A 23,503-nucleotide genomic window follows, 5' to 3' on the forward strand; every position below is an offset into this window, starting at 1 on the left:
ATGAAGACCCAGAGAGAAGATAGCCATCGACAAGCCAAGGTAAGAGGCGTTAGGAGGAACCAACCCTGCTGAGACCCTGATCTCCAACTTCCAGCCTCCAAGACGTGAGACCATAACTGTCTGCTGTCTAACCTAACTGCTCCCTGCCCTGCCCCCAAACTGGACTATTTTGTTACAGCAGCCACAGGAAAGTCACACAGGCTGATGTGATGCAACAAGGAAGGCACAACTTCACTCGTATGGTGCTCTTGCCCAAGATCAAGCCTAAACTCAACCCCATTGTGAGAAAAACATCAGATAATCCCAAACTGAGGGATGCTCTTCAAAGTGACCACCCTGGACTCTTCAAGCATCAAGGTGCTGAAAGACCAAGAAGCTAAGTAACCACAACAGGCTGGACGGTGAGGGGACAGGTGGGGTCCTAAGCAGAAAGATTGACAAGATTCAAAGCACAACTGCAGACTAGCTAATATCACTGCTAATTTCCTGGTTTCAAGAACTGTACTTTAGGACTGCCCTGGTAGCACAGTGAATAGGAATCCACCTGCCTGTGTAGCGGACACAGGTTTGATTCCTGGTCCAGGAATATTCCACAAGCCCTGGAGCAACTAAGTCCCTGAACTGCAACTACTGAGCCCATGCTCTAGAACCTTCCAGCCACAACTGCTGAGCCTGAGTGCTGACACTACTGAAGCCCGGGTGCCTAGAGCCTGTGCTCTGTACCAAGAGATGCCACCACCTCAATGAGAAGCCCTCGCACCTCTGCAGAGAGTAGCCCCCACTCGCCACAGCTAAAGAAAGCCCAAGCGCAGCAATGAAGACCTAATGCAGCCAAAAATAAAATGTATATATTTTAAAAAAAGAACTGTACTTTAAAATATTAACATTAGGATGAGCTGGGTATATGGGAACTCTTGTCTTATTTTGCAATTTTTCCTTTTCTTCTTTAAGTCTAAAATCATTTCAAATAAAAATCTAAAAAAAAAAAAAAAAATCATAGAGATTGTCAACTGGTGACCGGCTGACCCAATTCAACCCACAGGTGTATGTATTTTGGTTGAAAATGTTAAAAGAAAATTTGAATGAGCTGCCAACAATACATGGAGAAGGCAACGGCAACCCATTCCAGTACTCTTTCCTAGAAAATCCCATGGACGGAGGAGCCTGGTGGGCTGCAGTCCATGGGGTCACTATGAGTTGGACACGACTGAGCGACTTCACTTTCACTTTTCACTTTCATGCATTGGAGAAGGAAATGGCAACCCACTCCAGTGTTCTTGCCTGGAGAATCCCAGGGACGGGGGTCTGGTGGGCTGCCATCTGTGTGAACGCACAGAGCCAGACACAACTGAAGCAACTTAGCAGCAGCAGCAGCAGCCAACAATACAAATTCAGAAATGCAATTTAAAATCCAGATGTATGGCTTCCTTTCAAAACATCAGAAGTTGTGGCATTGCCCCTGAGGAAGCCACATCGCACGCTCCCATCCTCAGGACCAAAGGCCCCGGTGTCCCAGTGCCGTGTTCACACACTGCACGGCTCAGCCCAGGCAGTCAGATGGCTTGAGAGGGTACAGAATCCTGAGGGCACACGGGTCCCAGCCTCCGACAGGGCAGAGGCCAGGGCTTCCTTCAGAGCCCTAGTCCACAAGCACCTGGGCATCCTGAGACGCAGATAGAAGTCCAGGTGCTGGAATTCATCAGGGCTTCTGCTCTCACGGTCCACAGCGTGGGGAGCTGCACTCCATCATTTAGATGCTACAGCGGTCAAGGTGCACAACCTTCCACAGGTGATCCTGGGGGAACTGCACCCACTTGCCTGCCACCCTCTGGCCCAGGACGGGCACATGGTCCAGGCAGACCAACTTACATACCCTCCCTCCTGCTCTCTCCTGGGGCCTCCCATGGTGATGAGGGGACACGCACAGAGAGGCAGCCCTCACTCAGCACCAGCATGGGGTCCCTAACCGGCCCAGACCACCCTTCGGTGGAGCTCCTCCAGTCCTGCGAGCTGCAAGGTGCCCTTCTGGAAAACTCTCTCTTCGCTAAAGTGAGCCGAAGCTGGAGTGTGTTCCTGCATTGCAGACTATGAACTGAACACGCAGTACTTCCTAGGTGGGGGTCATTATCCTGGCTTACTAAGGATGAAACGGAGGCAAGGAGGTTAGCACCCCACTGGAGAGCACACAGCTGTATTTGTTGAGTCAGTGTATGAGCCAAGGAATAAACATCATCTCGGAGGACAAATTATACCTGTGATAGTTTTGGGATGCAGATTTTCTTACTACCCCCCAGATTACTCACCTCTCTGACTCCAAAATGACTTGGGTGGGCAATACCAGCCCCTTCCACAGGAGGCTCACACTGTGAATTGCGATGGCAGCCACACTTTCCCCTGTATCTGAGCTGATCACCGTGGTCCCCATCCTGCCTGGGCCTCCTCCCCCATGGTGGCTGCAGCAGCTCCCGCTGAGAGGCACACAGCAGCCTCAGGTCAGAGCCGGGCAGACCCAGCACGGTCTGGCTCTGGCCACAGCCACATCGCTGGTCCTCCGGGAGATGGTATCAGATAAACAGAGGGACAGACCCTCCACTTTGACCACTTCCCAGAGTCCTGCTACTGGAACATCACCAATATTGGACTCAATCCCTTCCAAACTTTATGACAAGCCTGATGGATGGACAGCCTGTCTTTGGGACTGACAGTCACATGGAGTGAAGGCCAGTAGATGAGTGAATTTTAGACAACAGCCATTGAAACGACAGCACTTAGTGCTTCAAGATACTGACTTTTGGTTTTCTAATTCTCAAAGTTTCCAAAGAATCTGTTTCTCTCAGTCTGCTTCTTTCTGAGAGTAACAAAGGTCTCATCTTCACTGGAGATGCCAGAGATGTGGGTTCGATCCCCGAGTTGGGAAGATTCCCTGGAGAAGGAAATGGTAACTCATTCCAGTATTCTTGCCTGGGAGGTCCCATGGACAGAGGAGCCTGGTGGGCTACGATCCACGGGGTCACAGAGTTGGACATGACTAAGCGACTGAGCATGCACGCACGCATCTTCATTGACCAGGGAAAGGTGACCGTTCCATCTTGATTCACAAATAAAGGTTCTGATTAGCAGCTGAGAGTAATTCTAACTGGCCAGAGCTCTGCCATTTCTGAAGCATCTTTTAGGCAGGGGACTCTGGCACTTGCCCCAGAACTGACTACAGCAAGGAGGTGCCCTCAGTAACTTCTCGAGGGTGGTGTCCATCTGCTCCCCATTTCCATCCCCCTCAACTGGACTGTCTATCGCAACAGTCTGTACCCCACTGACAGCTGCCTGGCCACATGCTCTGAGCTGGAAAGGGTCACAGCCCTGCAGGCTCCCCATGCCAGACAGGACCCTCAGAGGAGCCGCAGGAACCCATCAGCAGAGACCTGCAAATCAGCACAACTGGCATCGGCCAAAGGATGGGTCAGAATCTGGACTGTTTGATGGTTTGGGGAGCAAGGAATGAGAAGTAAGAAGACACTGTGATGGCTTGAGCATGGGCTCTGATGATGCACACTCTGGGTACCAGGCACACCCAACCCATCGACTCTGAACAAGGCATGGAGCAGGAGCCCAGGCCACACTGGCCATCATGGTCTACCTGACCCCACCCACAGGCAACATGAAACACTCAGGGAGCACTGGGGTCTCCAGGCAAGGCCCCTTGAAATCAGGGCAGTGGATTCTGGTTTATTTCACTGTACCCATAACTGACTTGAGCTGGTTTCCTTAAAAAAGAAAAAACAGTGAAAACATTATTTTAATGTAAAGAATCAAGTGGCATGACATTAAAGAGAATGAAAGAGTGCCATTTGTAGCAACGCAGATAGACCTAGAGATTGTCATACTGTGTGAAGGAAGTCAGACAGAGAAGGAGAAATATTGCATGAAATTCCTTACATGGAAAAGCTAAAAGGAAACTGTACAAGTGAACTCATTTACAAAACAGAAAGAGACTCACAGACTTAGAGAATGAACTTATGGTTGCTGGGGGCAAGGGGGTGGAGAAGGGTGGGAGAAAGGGGTAGTTAGGGAGTTTGGGGTGGACATGTACACACCGCTGTATTTAAAATGGACCACCAACAAGGACCTACTGGACAGCACAGGGAACCCTGCTCAGTGTTATGTGGCAGCCTGGATGGGAGGGGAGTTTGGGGGACAATGGATACACGTATATGTATGGCTGAGTCCCTTTGCTGCCCATCTGAAGCTGTCACATGGTTAATCAGCTATATTCCAATATAAAATTTTAAAAAGTATTGTGTGGCTTGAAATAAATTGATGGCAAAACATCACAAAAGATATTGGCTGAGCAGGACACCAGCTGGCAGGGACAGCTGACTCTGGCAACATGTGAGTTTTTGTCTCATTGGTTGAAAAGTCTCTCTGGGAAAACTATGGAATGCAACTCACTCTAAAAGTACAGTTTGGATCAGGCAGCATCGCGGGGGTGTTATGGGATGCGGCCCCAGAACCAGAGCCCCTCAGATGCACAGGCATCAAGAAATGTCAAGGGCATCCCCACAACCTGATGACGGGTGCGGGTCTGTTTATGGCCTTGCTGACTTGCTGGGAGCCGGTGAGGAGAGGGTTCTGTGGATCAGAACATGGGGCAGAGAGGAAAAGTGAGAGAGGGGAAGGATGCGAGGTCCTGAGGGTGCCCAAGGGTCTTGGACACCATCCTACTCAGAAAGGGACTGGGAGGGAACCAAGACAAATAAACAAAATGCCTTCTACTCTTCAAATCCAGGTTCGCGCCAGGCTGATCTGACAAGGATGGTGGGTGTGGGAGCTGTGGATATGTGTGTGTGTGTGTGTGTGTGTGTGTGCATGTGCATGTCTATATATACGCTGGGTCTGCACTTGTGCGTGTGTTTGTATGTGAGCATGTGTACTGGGGGGTGTGTGTGTGTCTGTGTGTGTGCTACATCAGAGTGTGTGCATATATGTGTGTTTAAGTGTATGTGTCTGTATGTGTCTGTGTCTGTATGTGTGCTAGATCTGGTTGTGCATGTACTATTTGTGTGGCAGTATGTGTGGGGATGTGTGTGTGTGCACATGGACATCCATGCCCTGTGACCTCACTGGGGATCTGGACACCAAGAAGCCCCGCATTCAGTCCTCTGTCCCCATCTCCCCTGCCCGCTCAGCCTCCTGTTTCAGCGTCAGACCTTGTTCCCAAGCCCCCAACTCCCCAGCACCTGCAGCCCCAGCTCAGCCCGCCCCTCGACATCCACCAAGACTCACAGCCCCCTTTCCTAGGGCCACTTCAACCTCAAACACACATCGCTTCCAGAATCGTTCAGAGCAAGCCTTCTCTGCTTTTATGCACTTGGATTACAGACTTGCAATAGCTCCATGCCACATCATAAAATCCCCAACACCGGAAGCACTAAAAATGCCTCTGTTTCACACTAGAACCAATTTCCAACACAGGCTGAGCCCGCCGAGCTCATTTTGCCTAGTTAGCTGCCTCCTCTGGATGGCAGCCGGGGAAAAGCCTCTGGCCCGGGTGAGCATCCTCTCCATAGAAAGAGGAGCCACACAAATACACACAAATAACACAAATTGGGACAGAGCTACTTATATGGTGCTTCTGCCTCTGAGCTCAGCACTTGTTCAACAAATATTTTCTGAGCCCAAGTTCAATGCCAGACATCAAGAGGAAGGAATAGATGGTTCCAAATGGGGCCCACGGCAGCTTCCCCACAAATGCACAGGCTGGTTTAAGAGATGGTCAGTTTGAAAGCTTATTTTGATCCCTACCCCTCTCTAGCTACCCTGCCCTTTTACATATACTTTCTGTACACCCACAACTGCTGTGAGTTCAGCTACTGAGAGTCCTCAGCTGCCAGAATTACATTTAGTAGGCGGACAGTAGCTTCTTGTCCAAGGTCACTCCCTTCCTATACAGCCCTCAGTCATGTACTGGGCTAAAGGCGAGAGCCCCTAACTTTCAAGAGGACCATTCTGAAGGGCCATCCCAGCTTCAGAGCTCACCACAGGGTCACCTTCAGTCTTTATCAAGACTGCATCACAAGCCGCCTTCTCCTTCTACTCAGCCTTCCTTCCTTTCCCATATAAGTCAAGCTTGTAATCCCTCTTGAATAAACTTCTTGCACACAAATGTCAAAAAAGAAGAGATAGTCAGTTTGCATAAATAGTAAGATGAGATCCTCGGAGATGGCACTAGTGCAGAGCAAAGATGTTTAAGAGGGAGAAGTGGTTCTTCCCTGGGGAGATCAGAGAGGGCTTCATGGAGGAGGCAGTAATGACTCCAGTAACCTTGACACAGGTGGGACTAGACCCCAGAGATGTGGAAGGCCTTCCAGATAACAGGAGAGGCACACACAAAGGCAGAGGCCCACCAGGCCCAGACTTCATGGGAGAGTGAGTGTTTCTGTTCCTCTGGACAGAGGTTCAAGCAGAAAGTCACATTGGAAAGGTCCACTCAAGGCTGACCATGCAGCCCGAAGTTGAAATGTGCCTTCAGGGAAATCTGAGTCACCGAAAGATTTTAAATAGCTGGGTAAGACCACCTGGATTGTGTTTCTGGAAGATAAGCCTGGGAACTTGGGGAGAATAAAGTGGGAAGTACAGTCAGGAAGCTTAGAAGCTAGAGCTCAGGCAGAACCAAACCAGCAATCAGACTCCGAACCGGGGTGGGGCAGTGGGAGGGAGCAGGTGAGGGATGCTCGAAAAACAGGGTCACAGCTGGTCCCACCCAGAGACCAGGAGCCAGGAGGGCACCAGGGCGCCAGACTCCGAGCAGAGAGACAGCGATACAGTGACAGGAGGTCAGACACAGAGGACACGCGGGCTTGGGGGTAACGTGCCCACCTGCACTCCTGGGGTGGAGAAACCTGCTGGGAACAGGAGTGAGGCCACGGGGAGAGGTGGGTTTTGTGTCACCAGGAACATCAGTCTGGAGGTGGTGGCTGAAATCAAGGCAACCCCATGAACTCAGAGAGGTAAACGTTCCTGAGGACGGGTTGAAGGAGCACATGTGTTCAGGGGGTTGGAGCAGGTGGCACAGCGGAGGAGGGGCTGATACCAGAGAAAGGGCACCACCTGCAGGGGGACATGTGCTGCAGACCCAGGAGTGGGAGACTCAGGGGCTGCAGGGGGTGGGGTGGGCTTTGACAGAGCCCAGGCGAGCAGAGGACTCTGGAGACGCGTTGCATGCAGGCTAAGTCACTTCAGTCGTGTCTAACTCTCTGGTACCCCATGGACTATAGCCCACCAGGCTCCTCTGTCCATGAGGATTCTCCAGGCAAGAGTACTGGAGGAATCTTCCCAACCCAGGGATGAAACCCGAGTCTCATATGTCTCCTGTATAGGCAAGCGGGTTCTTTACCATAGCACCCCCTGGGAAGCTCCTCTGGAGACATGTGAGGCCATCTCTGCAGTGTGAAAATGTGTATAGAAAGTGGAGATGGTAAACATCAACCTAGTTTGAAGAAGAGAAGGGGGAGGTGGATGTTAAATAAGATTTCTGAAACATGGGATCCAGCGAAGCCACTTCCGCAAGTACATACCCAAAACGACTGAAAATAGGATCTGGGAGAAATGCTTGCACACACACACATTCATGGCAGCATTATGCACAATAGCCTAAAGGTGGGAGCAACCCAAGTGTTCACTGTTGGATGAACAAAGTGTGGTCCATGCACACCATAGGCTAGGATTCGGCCTTAAAAAGAAGGACATTCTGGGGCTTCCCTGGCAGTCCAATGGTTAAATTTCTGCACTTCTACTGCAGGGGGCGCAGGTTCAATCCCTGGCCTGGGAACTAGGATTCCAAATGCTTCACAGCGAAGACATAAAAGAAAAACAAAAAACAGAGGACATTCTGTTCTTTCTGTTCTGACTTTTGCTATCACACGGATGAACCTTGAGGACTTGATGCTCTGTGAAATAAGCCAGACACGAAGAGACAAATCCTCTCTGATTCTATTTACACGAAGGCCCCAGAGTAGTCAAAGCCGTAGAGGTGGAAAGGAGAAGGGTGTGTGCCGGGGACCAAGGATGAGGAGGGGGAATTCATGTTTAATGAGGACAGAGTTTTGGTTTTTTGAAATCAGGAGGGTTCTGGGGAGGGAGGGTGGTGAAGGATGCACACCAATGTGAAGCATACTTAACACCACTGAACTGTGCACTTAAAAATGGTAAGATGGTGAATTTTATGTTATGTGCATTTTACCAAAATTTAAATTTTTTTAATGTTTTGTGATTTTCAAAAAGAGAAAGGAGAGAGACAGGGTGGGGGAACATTCTCAGGCAAAGACTGTTTGCAGGTGGATGAAGAGGACGAGAGAAGGGGAAGGAGCAGGAGGCAGCGGGGGTGGCAGGGGATGGAGGGAAGGTTCCTGAAGAAAGGTCGGCTGTGGAGTAGAGGAAGAAGGAGCGATGAGAGGGGCCGTGAGGATTCAGCGAGATCAGTCCGTTCAGTTCAGTCGCTCAGTGGTATCTGACTCTTTGAGATGCCACAGACTGTAGCACACCAGGCTTCTTTGTCCTTCACTAGCTTCCGGATTTGGAGAAGGAAATGGCAACCCACTCCAGTGTTCTTGCCTGGAGAATCCCAGGGACGGAGGAGCCTGGTGGGCTGCCGTCTATGGGGTCACACAGAGTCGGACACGACTGAAGTGACGCAGCAGCAGCAGCACCAGCTCCCGGAATTCGCTCAAATTCACCTCCATTGAGTCGGTGATGTCATATAACCATCTCATCCTCAGTCATCCCCTTCTCCTGCCTTCAATCTTTCCCAGCATCACAGGCTTTTCCAATGAGTCAGTTCTTCGCATCAGGTGGCCAAAGTATTTGGGCTTCAGCTTCAGCATCAGTCCTTCCAATGAATAAAAAGGACTGATTCCCTTTAGGATGGACTGGTTGGATCTCCTTGCAGTCCAAGGGACTCTCAAGAGTCTTCTCCGATACCACAGGTAAAAAGCATCAATTCTTTGGCGCTCAGCTTTCTTTCTAGTCCAACTCTCACATCCATATATGACTACTGGAAAAACCATAGCTTTGACTAGACGGACCTTGTTGGCAAAATAATGTCTCTGCTTTTTAATACGCTATCTAGGTTAGTCATACCTTTTCTTCCAAGGAGCAAGTGTCTTTTGATTTCATGGCTGTAGTCACCATCTGCAGTGATTTTGGAGCCCAGGAAAATAAAGTATGTCACTGTTTCCATTGTTTACCATCTATTTGCCATGAAGTGATAGGACCGGATGTCATGATCTTAGTTTTTTGAATGTTGAGTTTCAAGCCAACTTTTTCACTTTCCTCTTTCACTTTCATCAAGAGGCTCTTTAGTTCCTCTTCACTTTCTGCCATAAGGGTGGTATCATCTGCATATCTGACGTTATTGATATTTCTCCCAGCAATCTTGATTCCAACTTGTGCTTCATCCAGTCTGGCATTTCGCATGATGTTCTCTGCATATAAATTAAATAAGCAGGGTGACAATATACAACCTGGACGTACTCCTTTCGCAATTTGGAAGCAGTCCGTTGTTCCGTGCCCAGTTCTAACTGTTGCTTCTTGACCTGCATACAGATTTCTCATGAGGCAGGTCAGGTGGTCTAGTATTCCCATCTCTAAGAATTTTCCACAATTTGTTTTGACCCACACAGTCAAAGGCTTTAGCATAATCAATGAAGCAGAAGTAGATGTTTTTCTGGAATTCTCTTGCTTTTTCTATGATCTAACAGATGTTGGCAATTTGGTCTTTGGTTCCTCTGCCTTTTCTTAATCCAACTTGAACATCTGGAAGTTCTTGGTTCACGTACTGCTGAAGCCTAGCTTGGAGAATTTTGAGCATTTCTTTGCTAGCATGTGAGATGAGTGCAACTGTGCAGTAGTTTGAACATTCTTTGGCAACAAGAGAATGGGAAAGACTAGAGATCGCTTCAAGAAAATTAGAGATACCAAGGGAACATTTCATGCAAATATGGGCACGATAAAAGACAGAAACAGTATGGAACTAACAGAAGCAGAAAATATTAAGAAGAGGTGGCAAGAATATACAGAAGAGCTATTCAAAAAAGATCTTAGTGACCAAGATAACCATGATGGTGTGATCACTCACCTAGAGCCAGACATCCTGGAGTGCTAGGTCAAGTGGGCCTTAGGAAGCATCACTACGAACAAAGCTAGTGGAGGTGTTGGAATTCCAGTTGAGCTATTTCAAATCCTAACAGATGATGCTGTGAAAATGCTGAACTCAATATGCCAGCAAATTTGAAAAACTCAGCAGTGGTCACAGTGGACTGGAAAAGGTCTGTTTTCATCCCAATACCAATCAGCAAGATGGTCAGGATGAAAGAGGGAATGGAGCAACAGCTGTCTGGTGGTTGCTATCTGCCTGGGAAAGCACAAGTGCAGACAGACACTGGCCAGAAAGTGTGGACAACTGGGCAGAGCTGGGTTCGGAGGGAGCCAAGAAGGGGCCTGACCTTCATGGGGAACCAGGGTTGGAGGGTGGCAGGGTGAGCCAGGAGCTGCAGTGAGAGCAACTTGTCCTGACTCATCAGCTTCCCTCAATGCTGTCTCATTGAGGAGGTCATGAAAACACAGGTAGACAGACACAGGTGTTGGCACACAGTAGGTCTTCAGATAATGTTGGCGGAATGGGATGGAACAGTATAAAATGGAACAAAATAGAAGATCCTGGCAGGAATGGTCTTTGTAGGACTTCAAAGGATCAAAAATGGATTGAGTTCTTATTACACATAGAATGGATAAACAAGGTCCTACTGTACAGTGCAGGGAACACTGTTCAACATCTATCATTAACCATCATGGAAGGGAACATGGAAAAGAATGTATACTGGATCACTTTGCTACACAGCAGAAATGAATACAACATTGTAAATCAACTAAACTTCAATAAAAGCTTAATATATATATTGCATTCTTTAATAAATTCCTTGAAAACATCAAGCTTCAACCATAGTGCACGATCCTGGCACAAGGAAAGTCACGCTTTGTAAAGGACAGGGGCACATCTGTGTCCCTGATGCGCCTGTCATTCTTATCACAGACAGAGTGAAAACGGAGATAATCACAGTTACAACGGGGCAAAACAAATAGCTCAAAACTGAAAGCATAGAAACGTCTCTTCGAAATGCTAAAGTGTTTCCCAGAAAGAACCAAGCTCTCTGTCTCGCTAATGGCTATCATCTAAGATAAGTGAGAATGAGCCGAGGTATCCCCTCCTCCAAAGACAATACTTATCATAAAACAGAAATAGCCACAGTTGTTTGTGCACACATCTACGAAAGCAACGTCTGGTCTCAGAGGCCTTTTTACACAAAATTAATACTGTGTGTCCAACCCCAGAGCTATCCAGGGGACTTTCCACTGCTGTTCAAAAACAATCACAAGAATGGATGCCAAAATCCTAATTCTGGCCAGCACCAATCCATCCAAGATTCTTTCTACAATCATACAGACAATCGAATATTCCTTGCTGCAAAAGGAAATCAAAGAACAGAAATGAGGACAAATTCACTCTAACTCACCAAATGGTGCCGTAAGTGGACAGTGATAAGAGGGGAGCCCGATAAATTCTGGGAGAGCTTCGGCGTCGGGGAGACCTCCAGGGAGATCAGATAGCTGGTCGCAGAGAGCAAGCAGTTTTTGTAATTTGCTGCCTCAGCAATCCTTGGGAACAAATGAAAAATCATTACAAAACAGAAATTAAAAAAAAAAAAAAAAAAAAAAACCTTGAGTTTAAAATTTCATGTTAAGCCTGAGACTTTTGAGACTGAAATCTTTTGGGAGTGGAGTTTTGATTTCTATCAAACAGTACATTCTGCACTAAGACTCGGTGTTAGTACCAAAAGGTGAGATGGAGCCCTTGACCTCACAGAGTCTATAGTCTAGTAGAAGGAGGGGGTAACCCAGGAAGTGGGGAAGAACAGGAAGATCAAAACAATGAGATTAAATCTCAGCCATACATGCACTTGACCTTGGACCAGTGACTTACCTGTTGGAATTTTCCATGTCCAAACTATAAACCGCTGTGGCAAACAGTAATGTGATGGACACCTGTTGTCTTATTATCCAGTAGCCCTTCATCCCTCTCCTGATAAAGGCACCTCAGCTTCCGTCCAAGTGACCACCCCTTCCTGACTTGTAGTCCATATGCTTTGGAGGGACCTCCATCCTTAACTCAAGAGTAAACCCTGCTATCACAATTTGGGTGAATCAGTACGCTGCATTCCTCAGACCACACTGATTGTTCAGATGCAAGCACATGTTCCATTAAGATCCGAAGAGAAGTAACAAGGTTCAGATGGAAATGCTGGGTCAGAGATCCTCACTTCTCTCTGCTAGATGTCAGTCCGGAACCACGAGGTTCCAGCAGTGGCTTATAATCATGAGCAGAAAGACTGACTGGGAAGGAGGCCCACGTCCAGGAAAAGCTGAAAGATGGAGTTGAGTGATAGCAACTGGATGCTGGATCAAGCTGCTCCTGAAGCCAGATGTCCATGCACCTTTCAGCTTATGTGATAGAAACAAATTCCCCTTTTGTTTAAAACAGTTTACGCCTGGGTTTCTGTTGCTTCAGTTCAGTTCAGTTCAGTCGCTCAGTCGTGTCTGACTCTTTGCGACCCCATGAATCACAGCACGCCAGGCCTCCCTGTCCATCACAAACTCCCGGAGTTCACTCAAACTCATGTCCGTCGAGTCAGTGATGCCATCCAGCCATCTCATTCTCGGTCGTCCCCGTCTCCTCCCACCCCCAATCCCTCCCAGCATCAGAGTCTTTTCCAATGAGTCAACTCGTCACATGAGGTGGCCAAAGTATTGGAGTTTCAGCTTTAGCATCAGTCCTTCCAATGAACACCCAGGATTGATCTCCTTTAGAATGGACTGGTTAGATCTCCCTGCAGTCCAAGGGACTCTCAAGAGTCTTCTCCAGCACCACAGTTCAAAAGCATCAATTCTTTGGCGATCAGCTTTCTTCACAGTCCAACTCTCACATCCATACACAACCACTGGAAAAACCATAACCTTGACTAGATGGACCTTGGTTGGCAAAGTAATGTCTCTGCTTTTTGATATGCTATCTAGGTTGGTCATAACTTTCCTTCCAAGGAGTAAGCGTCTTTTAATTTCCTGGCTGCAATGAGCATCTTCAGTGATTTTGGAGCCCAAAAAAATAAAGTCTGTTGCTTACGCCCAATCAAAAGAATCTTGGCTGATGGACATAGTACTTGTCTCATGGAATTATGAAGCTGAAATGACATTCAGGGCCAGGACTAGGATGAGGGAAGCAAAGAACTTGGGGTGCAAGATCTAAGAAAGTGTTCATATTCAGGGTTTGCCACTTGTAGCACATGAATGAAAAAGAATGAACACCACTCTGAACGTTGTGTTCTTGGTGATTGCTTACCTAGCCCTTACCCTCGCCCTACCTGGTATATGGTCGGTAATCAGCAAATGTCTGTTGCCTTACTCTGAATTTCAGACATTTCACTAGGATGCCTGCGACATGAAGTCATTCAGCCCAGACTCAGATCACCCAGTCATCAGCTGGTTTCTCTCCTAATCTGGACTTTTGCATGGGGATTCTGACCCTTCTCTGTGTTTACACTCACAGAACCATCTTCATAACATCAAGCAGACCCCTGGGAGCTGCGTGCACAATCTACTTCCTCCCTCAACTAGTTTTACCTGTGAATTAGACTCAAAGCTGGTGACCTGGACTAGAGCCAGTGGGACCCATGCATCTCCCCCCTAACACCAGCATCATCACCATGGGACCCAGCTCTTTAAACAAGCCAGTGACATGAGTCCCTAAAAAAGAGCAGGCCCCCAGCAGCACACAGAACTATTCCTGGAATTGTCAATGTGAGATGTTTTTTAAAAATATCGTTGTAAAGATTTAAAACCCCTGGGACTTCCCTAGTGGTCCAGTGGTTAAGAATCTGCAACTATTGAGCCCTCACACCACAGCTAAAGAAGTCCACGTGCCTCCACAAACAGCCTGCATGCCGCAAAGAAGGCCAAGCACAGTCCAAATTAAAAAAAAAAAAGATTTAAAACCCTAGCCCTGCCTTCATGGAAATACCCTGCCTAAGGGTATTTCCAACAGAAACCATCCCCTGTAGCAAAACAGAGGCATGGATTCCTCGTGTTTGTGAATATCACCAGGGTTGGAAAGCTGAGGAGCTGCTGGAAACTCAGAGAACACGGCTGATTTGCTATCTGATTATTCTTCTCTGGAAAGGCATCACTGTACAAGCCCCGAGCTACAAGACACATATGGAATAAGTCACACAGGTTTAAAAAAGTGAAAGACACTGAAAAGCAAGTCTCACCCTAGCTCATGGTTCTCAGCCCTGTTTTTTCATTATGGCCCCCTGAAGAGTCCTATTAGATCCATTTTTCCTAACACCCCACCATTACTCCATCAACACCTGCCCATCCCGTGAAATCGTAGTACCACAGAAATAGAGTAAATCTGCTTATGTACTTCAATATGCTTTAGGTAACTTTGCAGAGCCACAGCCACTGTAATATCTCAGACTCCTTGCCCTCAAAACCAATTTTCACCTTTTGGAGGTGATATAGTCCCCACTGAAAAGGCAGGGAGTTCAGTCACTGCTGTGGAAAGTTAAGACTCGCTGGATGTCACCAGGGACCAGTTCAGACCCAAAGATAGAAAGATGTGGTCCTCGGTGACACAGGGACATGCTCTCTCGCAGAACAATGAGGCTGCCCAGGTAGACCGCCTCTCTGCTTGTGATTTCAGGAAACTGAGATGTTTTGAGCTCAGCGCAGTATCCGCTGAGATATGGTGAAATGCTTGCCAACACCTCACAGTCCATGCTTCTCTCTGTGAAGTCAGCATATATGTAATTCCACCAAACATAATAGAAATCATTTGTCTAGCAAAAATTAGGACTATATATTAGCCAACAGTAAAATCACAACCATGAGCATAAGACCCTACAAATACATCGTTATTTGTCACATCGCCCCTCTCCCCATCCACGTCCATTTTCTAACAGTTCATCAGGTCAGCTGTCATCTCCCACTAGGTTGTAAGCTCCATCGGTGGCTAGCTTCTTTTTTTTTTTTTAATTTATTTTATTGGAGGCCGGTGGCTAGCTTCTTACCCATTCTGTTCACAGCTCTCTAAGCCCTTAGAACCAAGCCTGACACACAGTAGGTTTTCAACTAATATGTAGTCAGTGAATTGATCTTCTCACAGACAAACCATGATGACTTAGATCAAAATCTTAAGGAAAACATGTAAAAAATGGAAAACCTATGGAGAATCTTCTGTCCACAAATACAGTGCAAATCCAGAGTGGACTGCTGGATTTGGCCCCGGGAACATATGGATTCAGCCAAATGCAGCCTAGTAAACATTGCCTTTGAGGGCAGGAACTGATATGACTCAACAGTCTACACTGCGCCCTTAGGAGCATTTTTAATCTGGAAAAGTACGATTTCCCAATACGGATGGGTTTACACTGATGGTCTCCAGTGACTCACTTCTCATGCAGCCAGGGAGGCCTTTCCTTCTGGCTGGGTTTGCCCTGCAGAGAGGACCAGGTTGGGGTACATGGTGGCTGAGCCAGAAGGAGCCCACCATCCCAACACCACCACCCAAGTTGACAATGACAAGACATCAGATGGACTAAGAAATTACTGTTTACTTTTTAGATGGGATAATGGCATGGAGTTTATTCTGTACTTTTAAAAGTCTTTGTCTTTTAAAAATAGAGACTAAATATTTACAGATCAAACTACATGATGTCAGAGATTTGCCTCAAAATAATTGGTGGGGCCAGGGTGAGGGAGTGGGGTGGGCAGAGGAAGCCCAAACAGCCGTGGGTGGTCCCGGTTGTAACCCGGTGATGACCGTCTCTTTTGTTTTTACAGATGTTCGATTTTTTTCATAATAAAATGAAGGTTTTTTTATGACTTCATTTAATCTCTCTGGTACTTCCAGTTTTAATAAGGGTTTTCCTTTGTCTTCATAAATCTGATCCAGGCTTGATTTTCTTTTAACTTGTTATCTGGGGAGCAGTAACACGTGGAGATTGGATCATCTGTCACTTTGGAATTGACTGTACCAGGGCTTGGGGGCCTTCCTAGATAAGAAAACAGGCTCATTCTAGATGCCAGGGGAGAAACAGCAAAGAAGACAGTCGTGGGAGTAGGGGCCATACGGTTGCGCCTCCGCCCCGTACCGTCCCTGCACTCTGCTTTGGGGCGTTCAGCCAATGCCAGCACCCACAGGAAATCAGAGCCAGTCAGAGAGGAGAGTGAGACCCGGATAGCACTGTTTTTGCGGGGTCACAAAAAGGGCATGGTGCCCATCCCCACACCCCTGCATCTTTGCCCTAGAAACTGTGTTCTCCAGACCCCATCAGCCCAGGGTGCCAGCATCATGCCCCACTCCCTCCTTCTGAGAACACTTCCTGCTATTATGTTGTCATTTAGTCATTAAGTCATGTGGACTCTTTTGTGACCCCATGGACTGTAGCCCGGCAGGCTCCTATGTCCATGGGATTCTCTGGGCAAGAATACTGGAGTGGATTGCCATGCCCTCCCCCAGAAGATCTTCCTGACCCAAGGATCAAACCTGAGTCTCCTGCATTGGCAGGCAGATTCTTTACCCCCTTTACTGAGCCACCTGGGAAGCCCTCCTGTTATCACTCTATCCTTTATAGTAGGGAGCACACGCTGAGCACAGCCTGGCAAACGGCCTCTCCATCTAACTTCCCCCAAATTACCCATCTGGCCCCCCGGGGACCCGATTGACACAGGCCAAAGTCCAGCCCTGCAGCCTCACTTGAGCCACGACCCCTCTGCCGGTCATCTGTGCCTTCGATTATGCATGGACAGGTCCCATTTGTTTATTTTGTTTTTATTTCTATGACTCTAGGAGGTGGGTCAAGGAGGAATCTTTTGCCCAACAAAAGAAACAAACAAGGTTCAGACAACCCTCAGAATGGGAGAAAACAACTGCAAAGGAAACAACTGACAAAGGATTAACCTCCAGAAAATATATAAGCAGCTCACACAGCTCAATATCAGAAAAGCAGAAAGTCCAATCAAAAGATGGGCAGAAGACCTAAATAGACATTTCTCCAAAGAAGACATACAGATGGCCAATAAACACATGAAAAGACTGTCAACATCCCTAATTATCAGAGAAATGCAAATTAAAACTACAATGAGGTATCATCTCACACCAGTCAGAATGGCCGTCATCAGAAAATCTACAAAAAGTAAATGCTGGAGAGGACGTGGAGAAAAAGGAACTCTCCTACACTGTTGGTGAAATGGATACGGCCATTATGGAGAACAGTATGGAGATTCCTTAAAAAACTAGGAATAAATCTACCATACAGCCCAGGAATCCCACTACTGGCATATACCTTGAGGAAACCACAATTCCAAAAGACACTTGTACCCCAGTGTTCATTGCACACCGTTTACAATAGCCAGGACATGGAAGCAACCTAGATGTCCATTAACAGATAAATGGATAAAGAAAATGTGGTACATATATACAGTGGAATATTACTCAGCCATAAAAAAGAATGAATTTGAGTCATTTCTAGTGAGGTGGATGAAACGAGAGTCTGTTAAACAGAGCAAAGTCAGTCAGAAAGAGAAAAACAAATATCATGTATTAACACATATACAGACTTCCCTGGTGGCTCAGATGGTAAAGCATCTGACTACAATGCGGTAGACCTGGGTTCAATCCCTGGGTCGGGAAGATCCTCTGGAGAAGGAAATGGCAACCCACTACAGTACTCTTGCCTGGAAAATCCCACAGATGGAAGAGCCTGGTAGGCTACAGTCCGTGGGGTCGCAAAGAGTCGGACACGACTGAGTGACTTCACCTTACCTTACCTATGGAATCTAGAAAAACGGTATTGAAGAGCCTGTTTGCAGGAAGGAATGGAGACACAGAGGTAGAGAATGGATCTGTGGACGTGGACACCATGGGGGAGGGAGAGAGTGGGACGAATGGAGAAAGTAGCATCAACATATATACACTGTCATGTGTAAGATGGATAACTGGTGAGGAGTTGCTGTATAACACAGGGAGCCCAGGCTGGTGCTCTGTGGGATGGGATAGGGGAGGGGAGGGAGACTGAACAGGGAGGGGACATGCGTATGACTGACTCGAGTTGTTGTACAGCAGAAACCAACATAACATTGCAAAAATTTTTAAATTAAAAAAAAGAAAGAAAGCATGGAGAGGATGGAAGATCTCAGGATCTCTAGGGCAGATCTGGGAACTCTGAAATCTGCAAGCAGAACACCCAAGTACATGAAGAGATGAGTTCTGGTCCTCAAGCAAGAGAAATCAGCATGCGTGGAACAAGAAAAAGTGGTCTCATTAAAAGACCACTCCAAGTATGAGGGCCCCACAGGTGACCCAGAAGGCTGAGTGCCAAAGAACTGATGCTTTTGGACTGTGGTGCTGTGGAGAAGACTCTTGAGAGTCCCATGGACCACAAGAAGATCAAACCAGTCAGTCCTAAAGGAAATCAACCCTGAATATTCATTGGAAGGACTGGGGCTAAAGCAGAAGCTCCAACACTTGGCCCACCTGATGCTAAGAGCCAACTCATTGGAAAAGACCCTGATGCTGGGAAAGATCGAGGACAGGAGGAGAAGTGGGTGCCAGAGGATGAGATGGTTGGATGGCATCACCAACTCAGTGGACATGAGTTTGAGCAAGCTCTGGGAGATGATGGACAGGGAAGCTTGGCGTGCTTAGGTCCATGGGGTCACAAAGAGTCGGACACGACTGAGTGACTGAGCAACAACAACAGGTAGACCAAGTTGGACAGGGAGATTTAATAAAACTGGAAATATCCCCCAGTAAATGAACTCTTTTCTAGCAAGTTCCTGCTCACACATGGTGCCCTGCTCACTCTGGAGTCTATCTCCATCCTGTCTATCAGAGCTGCATTCTCACTGATGCTTGAGGGAGCAGCGAGGGGGCAGGAAATGCTAAGCAAAGGAAACTTAAACCTCCTGCAAGATCTGAAAGATGCTGCACAGGCAGACATGGCTGAGAGCCTTGGAGAAACTTGGGAGAATTCTTAAGCGGTACGAGAAGCCTCCGACTGACAGACAAGAAAAGACAGCATCCACCAGGATGGTCGACATGACCTCTGTGGTGCTCAGGTGGCTTAGTCACTAAGTTCTTGGTATCAAGAAGTAGTTCCCTGGTGTCTCAGTGATAAAGAATCTGCCTGCCAATGCAGGAGACACAGGTTCGATCCCTGATCCAGGAGGATCCCACATGCTGCAAGCAACTATTGCGCTCCTGTGGCCTTGAGCCCATGCTCCCCAACAAGAGAAGCCACCGCCACGAGAAGCCCGTGCACTGCAACTAGAGAAAAAGCCCACACAGCAACGAAAACTCAGCACAGCCAATAAATAATAAAGTAGTTCAGGGGGGTCTCTCAAGAGAGAACGGCAAGAACCAGAATCTCTGCCCCAAACAGGACCCTCCTCTCCAAACCTTGCATTGCAAAGGTCATACCAACAGAAAATGCGTAGACAGTGCACCTAGATTCCCAGCTCCTACCATTCTGCCATTTTTGTTTTGTCTGGCATCTCTCTCTCTCACACACACGCCTCCCCCTTCTTTTTGCTGAATCATCAGAAAGTACATCATGACACTCCAACTCTAAATACTTTAAGTGTATCTTCTAAAAATAAAGACTACCTCCTACATAACCACCCTAACCATCACCATGCTCAGAAATCTGACCCAGCTTCAACCTGTGATCTGGTGCTCGGTCCACAGTCCAGCGTCCCCGGTGTCCCCAGGGTGTCTGACAGAGCTCTGATTTCCTGTCAAGGAAGGGGCAGCATCCACTTAGTCACCATGTCCCCCCATGGACGTGTGACAGTTCAAACCAAGGTTTTACAAAACAGCCCTTGACTGTTTCCTCGTGGGGAGCATCAGGCTGAGCATCTGGGGGCAGGATGACTCTTGCCACTGCTTCCCACCGGGGGACGCAGGAGGTCAGCCTGCCCTGATGCCCGTGAGACTGAGCATGACCCCTTAACTAAAGTGGTCTCTGCTTTCCAGGACCTTCTGACATAATGATTACCAGGTACCCTGTGGGGCACCAGGGAAGAACCCTGTCCCCACACAACCCTTCACCCAGGGGTGTCAGCATTGAGGATGACTGCCCGAATCAGTGGCTATACCGAGGGCTGCTACACGGTGATTCTGACCCTGTCATTCCTTCTGCCTGGATGGCTTGGCTTTACAAAGACGTGAAGACAGGGGAATTCCCTGGAGGACCAGCAGTGAAGACTCCATGCTTCCAGTGCAGGGCGCAAGGGTTCAATTCCTGACCAGGGAGCTCCCACATGCCTCACACCATGACCAAAAATAAATGAAAACATATAGCATTAAAAAATAAAAAGAAACGCAGACATTAAAGTTAAGTCTACCCCCTGGAACATATCCTTCTGAAGCACAAGTGGGTCCATCACTGAGAGGCTGAAATCCAGAGGCCCGAGTCCCAGCCCTGCAGTCGAGGAGTCCTAGCCCTTCTGAGGCACAGGCCCATCTGTGCAGGGGGAGCAGGTGACTCTGCACCCTGTCCACCTCGGATCACTGGTTTGAAGGAACAGCCGTCCCAGCTGCCCACATGGCAGATGAGAATCAGTAAGAACTGAACATTTCTCATCATTGTGGAGCCAGAGACAGGGACCTCAGAGGATCCCTTGTGTCCAGGCCCATGCAGGGACAAAGGACGCTCCCATCCAGGACCTGTGGATGGTCAGTCACTGCCCCAGGGCAGACATCACTGGGGCCCAGAGTGGTCATCAGAGGATGGGTTGGGGGAAGAGCCCCTCCAGCCCTGACCCCCTCCTATCCCACTAACCTCAAGTGCTGACTGCACACCCCAGGGAGGTTTAAAGGATGTCACGATTCCACTGCATCCTTTCAACCTCACACCCAACAAACATAAATGTGTGAGGGTGCTAACACACAAAACTAAAGTGGAATGACGTCAGCTGTGCAAGCAAGTGGGAACACCAGAGCACTATCAAGGCAATTGCACTAATCTGCTTCTAATTGTGCGTGGAATTTGATAATTATCTTAAAGGCAGAGAATGGGAGAACAGCCAAGCATCTTATGAAATAACAAAGGAAGAGCTTACATATCATGTTCAAGGGCACCAAGCTTTACTTAAACCATTAACTCAGAGCTCACAGAAGTCCTCAGAAATCAGGACAGCCATCCTATCTTAGAAAGAAGCAAGCAGGCAGAGAGACCACCAGGCTTGTGCCAAGTTCACCAGCTGGGCAGGGTGGTCGACTGGGAGTAAAAAGCCGGGAGCCTGGCTCCAAGTCTGAGTGTGAACCACAGCTGATGTCACCCCTGTGCCACCTCGTGCTGCAGGAGCTAAGACAACAAATACAGGGGCCACACTTGATGAGCCCACGGGTGATTCTTTCTGAGGTTAGTGTTGACAACATCTTTCCATCACATGTTGACCTTAGAACTGAAGACCCAACACCTGAAAAATAAGTGGTCTTCATTGCAAAATTCTGTTTTGACTTCGGGAAAAGAACTGAACGCTTGCATTCATTGCTGGCAGAGTTCAGAGGTCCATGGTATTAATGTCAGTGGGTAAAGGGCTGTGAGTTGGGTGCTTCTTTGCCTGTGTGAGTCTCTCAGCCCACAACTTGCAGAGGGTGTGAGAGCAGATCATGGCACTCTGGGTCCTGAGGCTCCAGGGAGTCCTGCCTGGAGACCCCTGGGCAGTGAGAATAGGAGAGGGATGGGAGGGTTGGAGCCCTTAGGATCAGTGGTCCCCAATATTTTTGGCACCAGGGAACAGTTTTGTGGAAGACAAAAAATTTTTCCATGAACAAGGGGTGGGGTTGAGGGACGGTCTTGGAATAATTCAAGTGCATTACATTTACTGTGCACTTTATATTGTTATCACATCAGCTCCACCTCAGGTCATCAGGCATTAGATCCTGGAGGTTGGGGACCCCTGCTTAGGATGGAGGATAATCACACCTGGTGGTCAAGCTTTAAGCATGGGGTTCGACTCCCCACAGCAGGGCAGACAGCCTTGTCCCCATCCACTGCCGCCAGCACCGATATAACAGTGCCCACCAGGGCGGTACAAACCATAGGCACTGCCAGGCCTTATAAATAAGATTTATTGGCACTCAGTCACCCCTGTTTCTTTATGTATTGTCCAGGGCTGCCTTTATATAGCCGGTGTGACAGAAACAGTATAGCAGGTAAAGCCAAAAATATTAACCATCTGGACCTTTATGCTAAACTTTGCCAATACCCAGAAAGAGTGTGGTTCTGGTCACAGTGAATCAAAGTACCCACTGCCATCTGTAACCCTCAGTCCTGCCTTTGTCCCCTTTCCCAAGGATGAGGGGCACTGCAGATGGGGTATAAACATGGTCCTCCCCACACCCTTACTCCAACCCACAGAAGGATTTGGCCATCCCCAGAAATACACATTTTTATGGATTTCACTGAAAAGTCTGTTTCAGTCTCAACCTCTAGCAGAGAGAGGTAAATGCATAAACTGGGGCTAAGGCTGGGTCCACTATTCATTCATAACCTTGGGTTTGGAGAAATTTCCCCCAAATAGTCTAGAGGGCATATTTCCGAGGAAAGCGGGTTGCTTCCTTTGTGACTTTCCTGAAGAATTCTGGAAAGCACACCCAGGGGGGCAGGTTAAAAGTGACCCTGACAACGTGCAGGCTTTCCCCACAATCACCCCCAGAATAGGGCTTCCCTCCAAGTCTGCTAAACCACGACTGCCTGCTTCCCCAGGCCTAGCCCAGGGTTTTGTACCAAGAGCTGGTCCCTGGTATCAGGTGGGAGAAGCAGCTTCCTCTGAGAGAGCACACGATAACAGGACTATTTGCATCATTAGAAAGTATTTATCATTTCTCGTTTATCTGTAGGCGGTTAAAAATAGCTGCCTGCTTTCCATCACACAGGACTCCAAATACCCAGCAGCGCACCAGTGTCTGAAACCCGCCCCCGCAGCGCTTTTCCATCAGCAGAGATAGTGAGCTTGCAGGAACACCCTTTCTCATACTATCAACTTTCCCAGGCTTGGTCCTGGCAGGGGAGCGAAGCGGGGCCTCCTCGGGGCCAGGGGTGGAGATGCTGTGCGGCTCCCTCTGAGATTCACAGCTCTGTCTCCAGGCACCTTTCAGAGCCCCCACTCTGGGCGGGCCGCTGTGCCAGACACCCAGGAAGAGAGATGGACCAGAGCCTGCCTGCTGCCCTCTGCAGGGCCCCTGTCTAGGGCGGATCGCGGCCAACAGAAACGGCTTTGCCTTCCAAACATTAACTGTAGAAATGGGCCCCTTGGGCTCATACCTCATTGGCAATTTCTCTGCCCCGGCCCTGGGCTCTGCCTCCCTGTCCCCTCCAAGGGACCCTTG

At 48.2% G+C, this 23,503-nt stretch overlaps 1 protein-coding gene across 2 annotated transcripts in view; it reads right to left on the minus strand.

The window, feature by feature from the left end:
* ADGRD1 (adhesion G protein-coupled receptor D1) overlaps positions 1–23,503 on the minus strand; it is a 179,443-nt gene that overhangs the window by 109,433 nt on the left and 46,507 nt on the right. For both annotated transcript variants that reach the window (XM_055404644.2, XM_055404645.2), the window contains one exon: positions 11,565–11,706. In XM_055404644.2, the coding sequence (XP_055260619.2) occupies positions 11,565–11,706 (142 nt within the window). The remainder of the gene's footprint in view (positions 1–11,564; positions 11,707–23,503) is intronic.

This window comes from Moschus berezovskii, chromosome 19, assembly GCF_049115385.1.
Source record: "Moschus berezovskii isolate FMDL1 chromosome 19, NW_MosBer_1.0, whole genome shotgun sequence".
NCBI lineage: Eukaryota > Metazoa > Chordata > Mammalia > Artiodactyla > Moschidae > Moschus > Moschus berezovskii.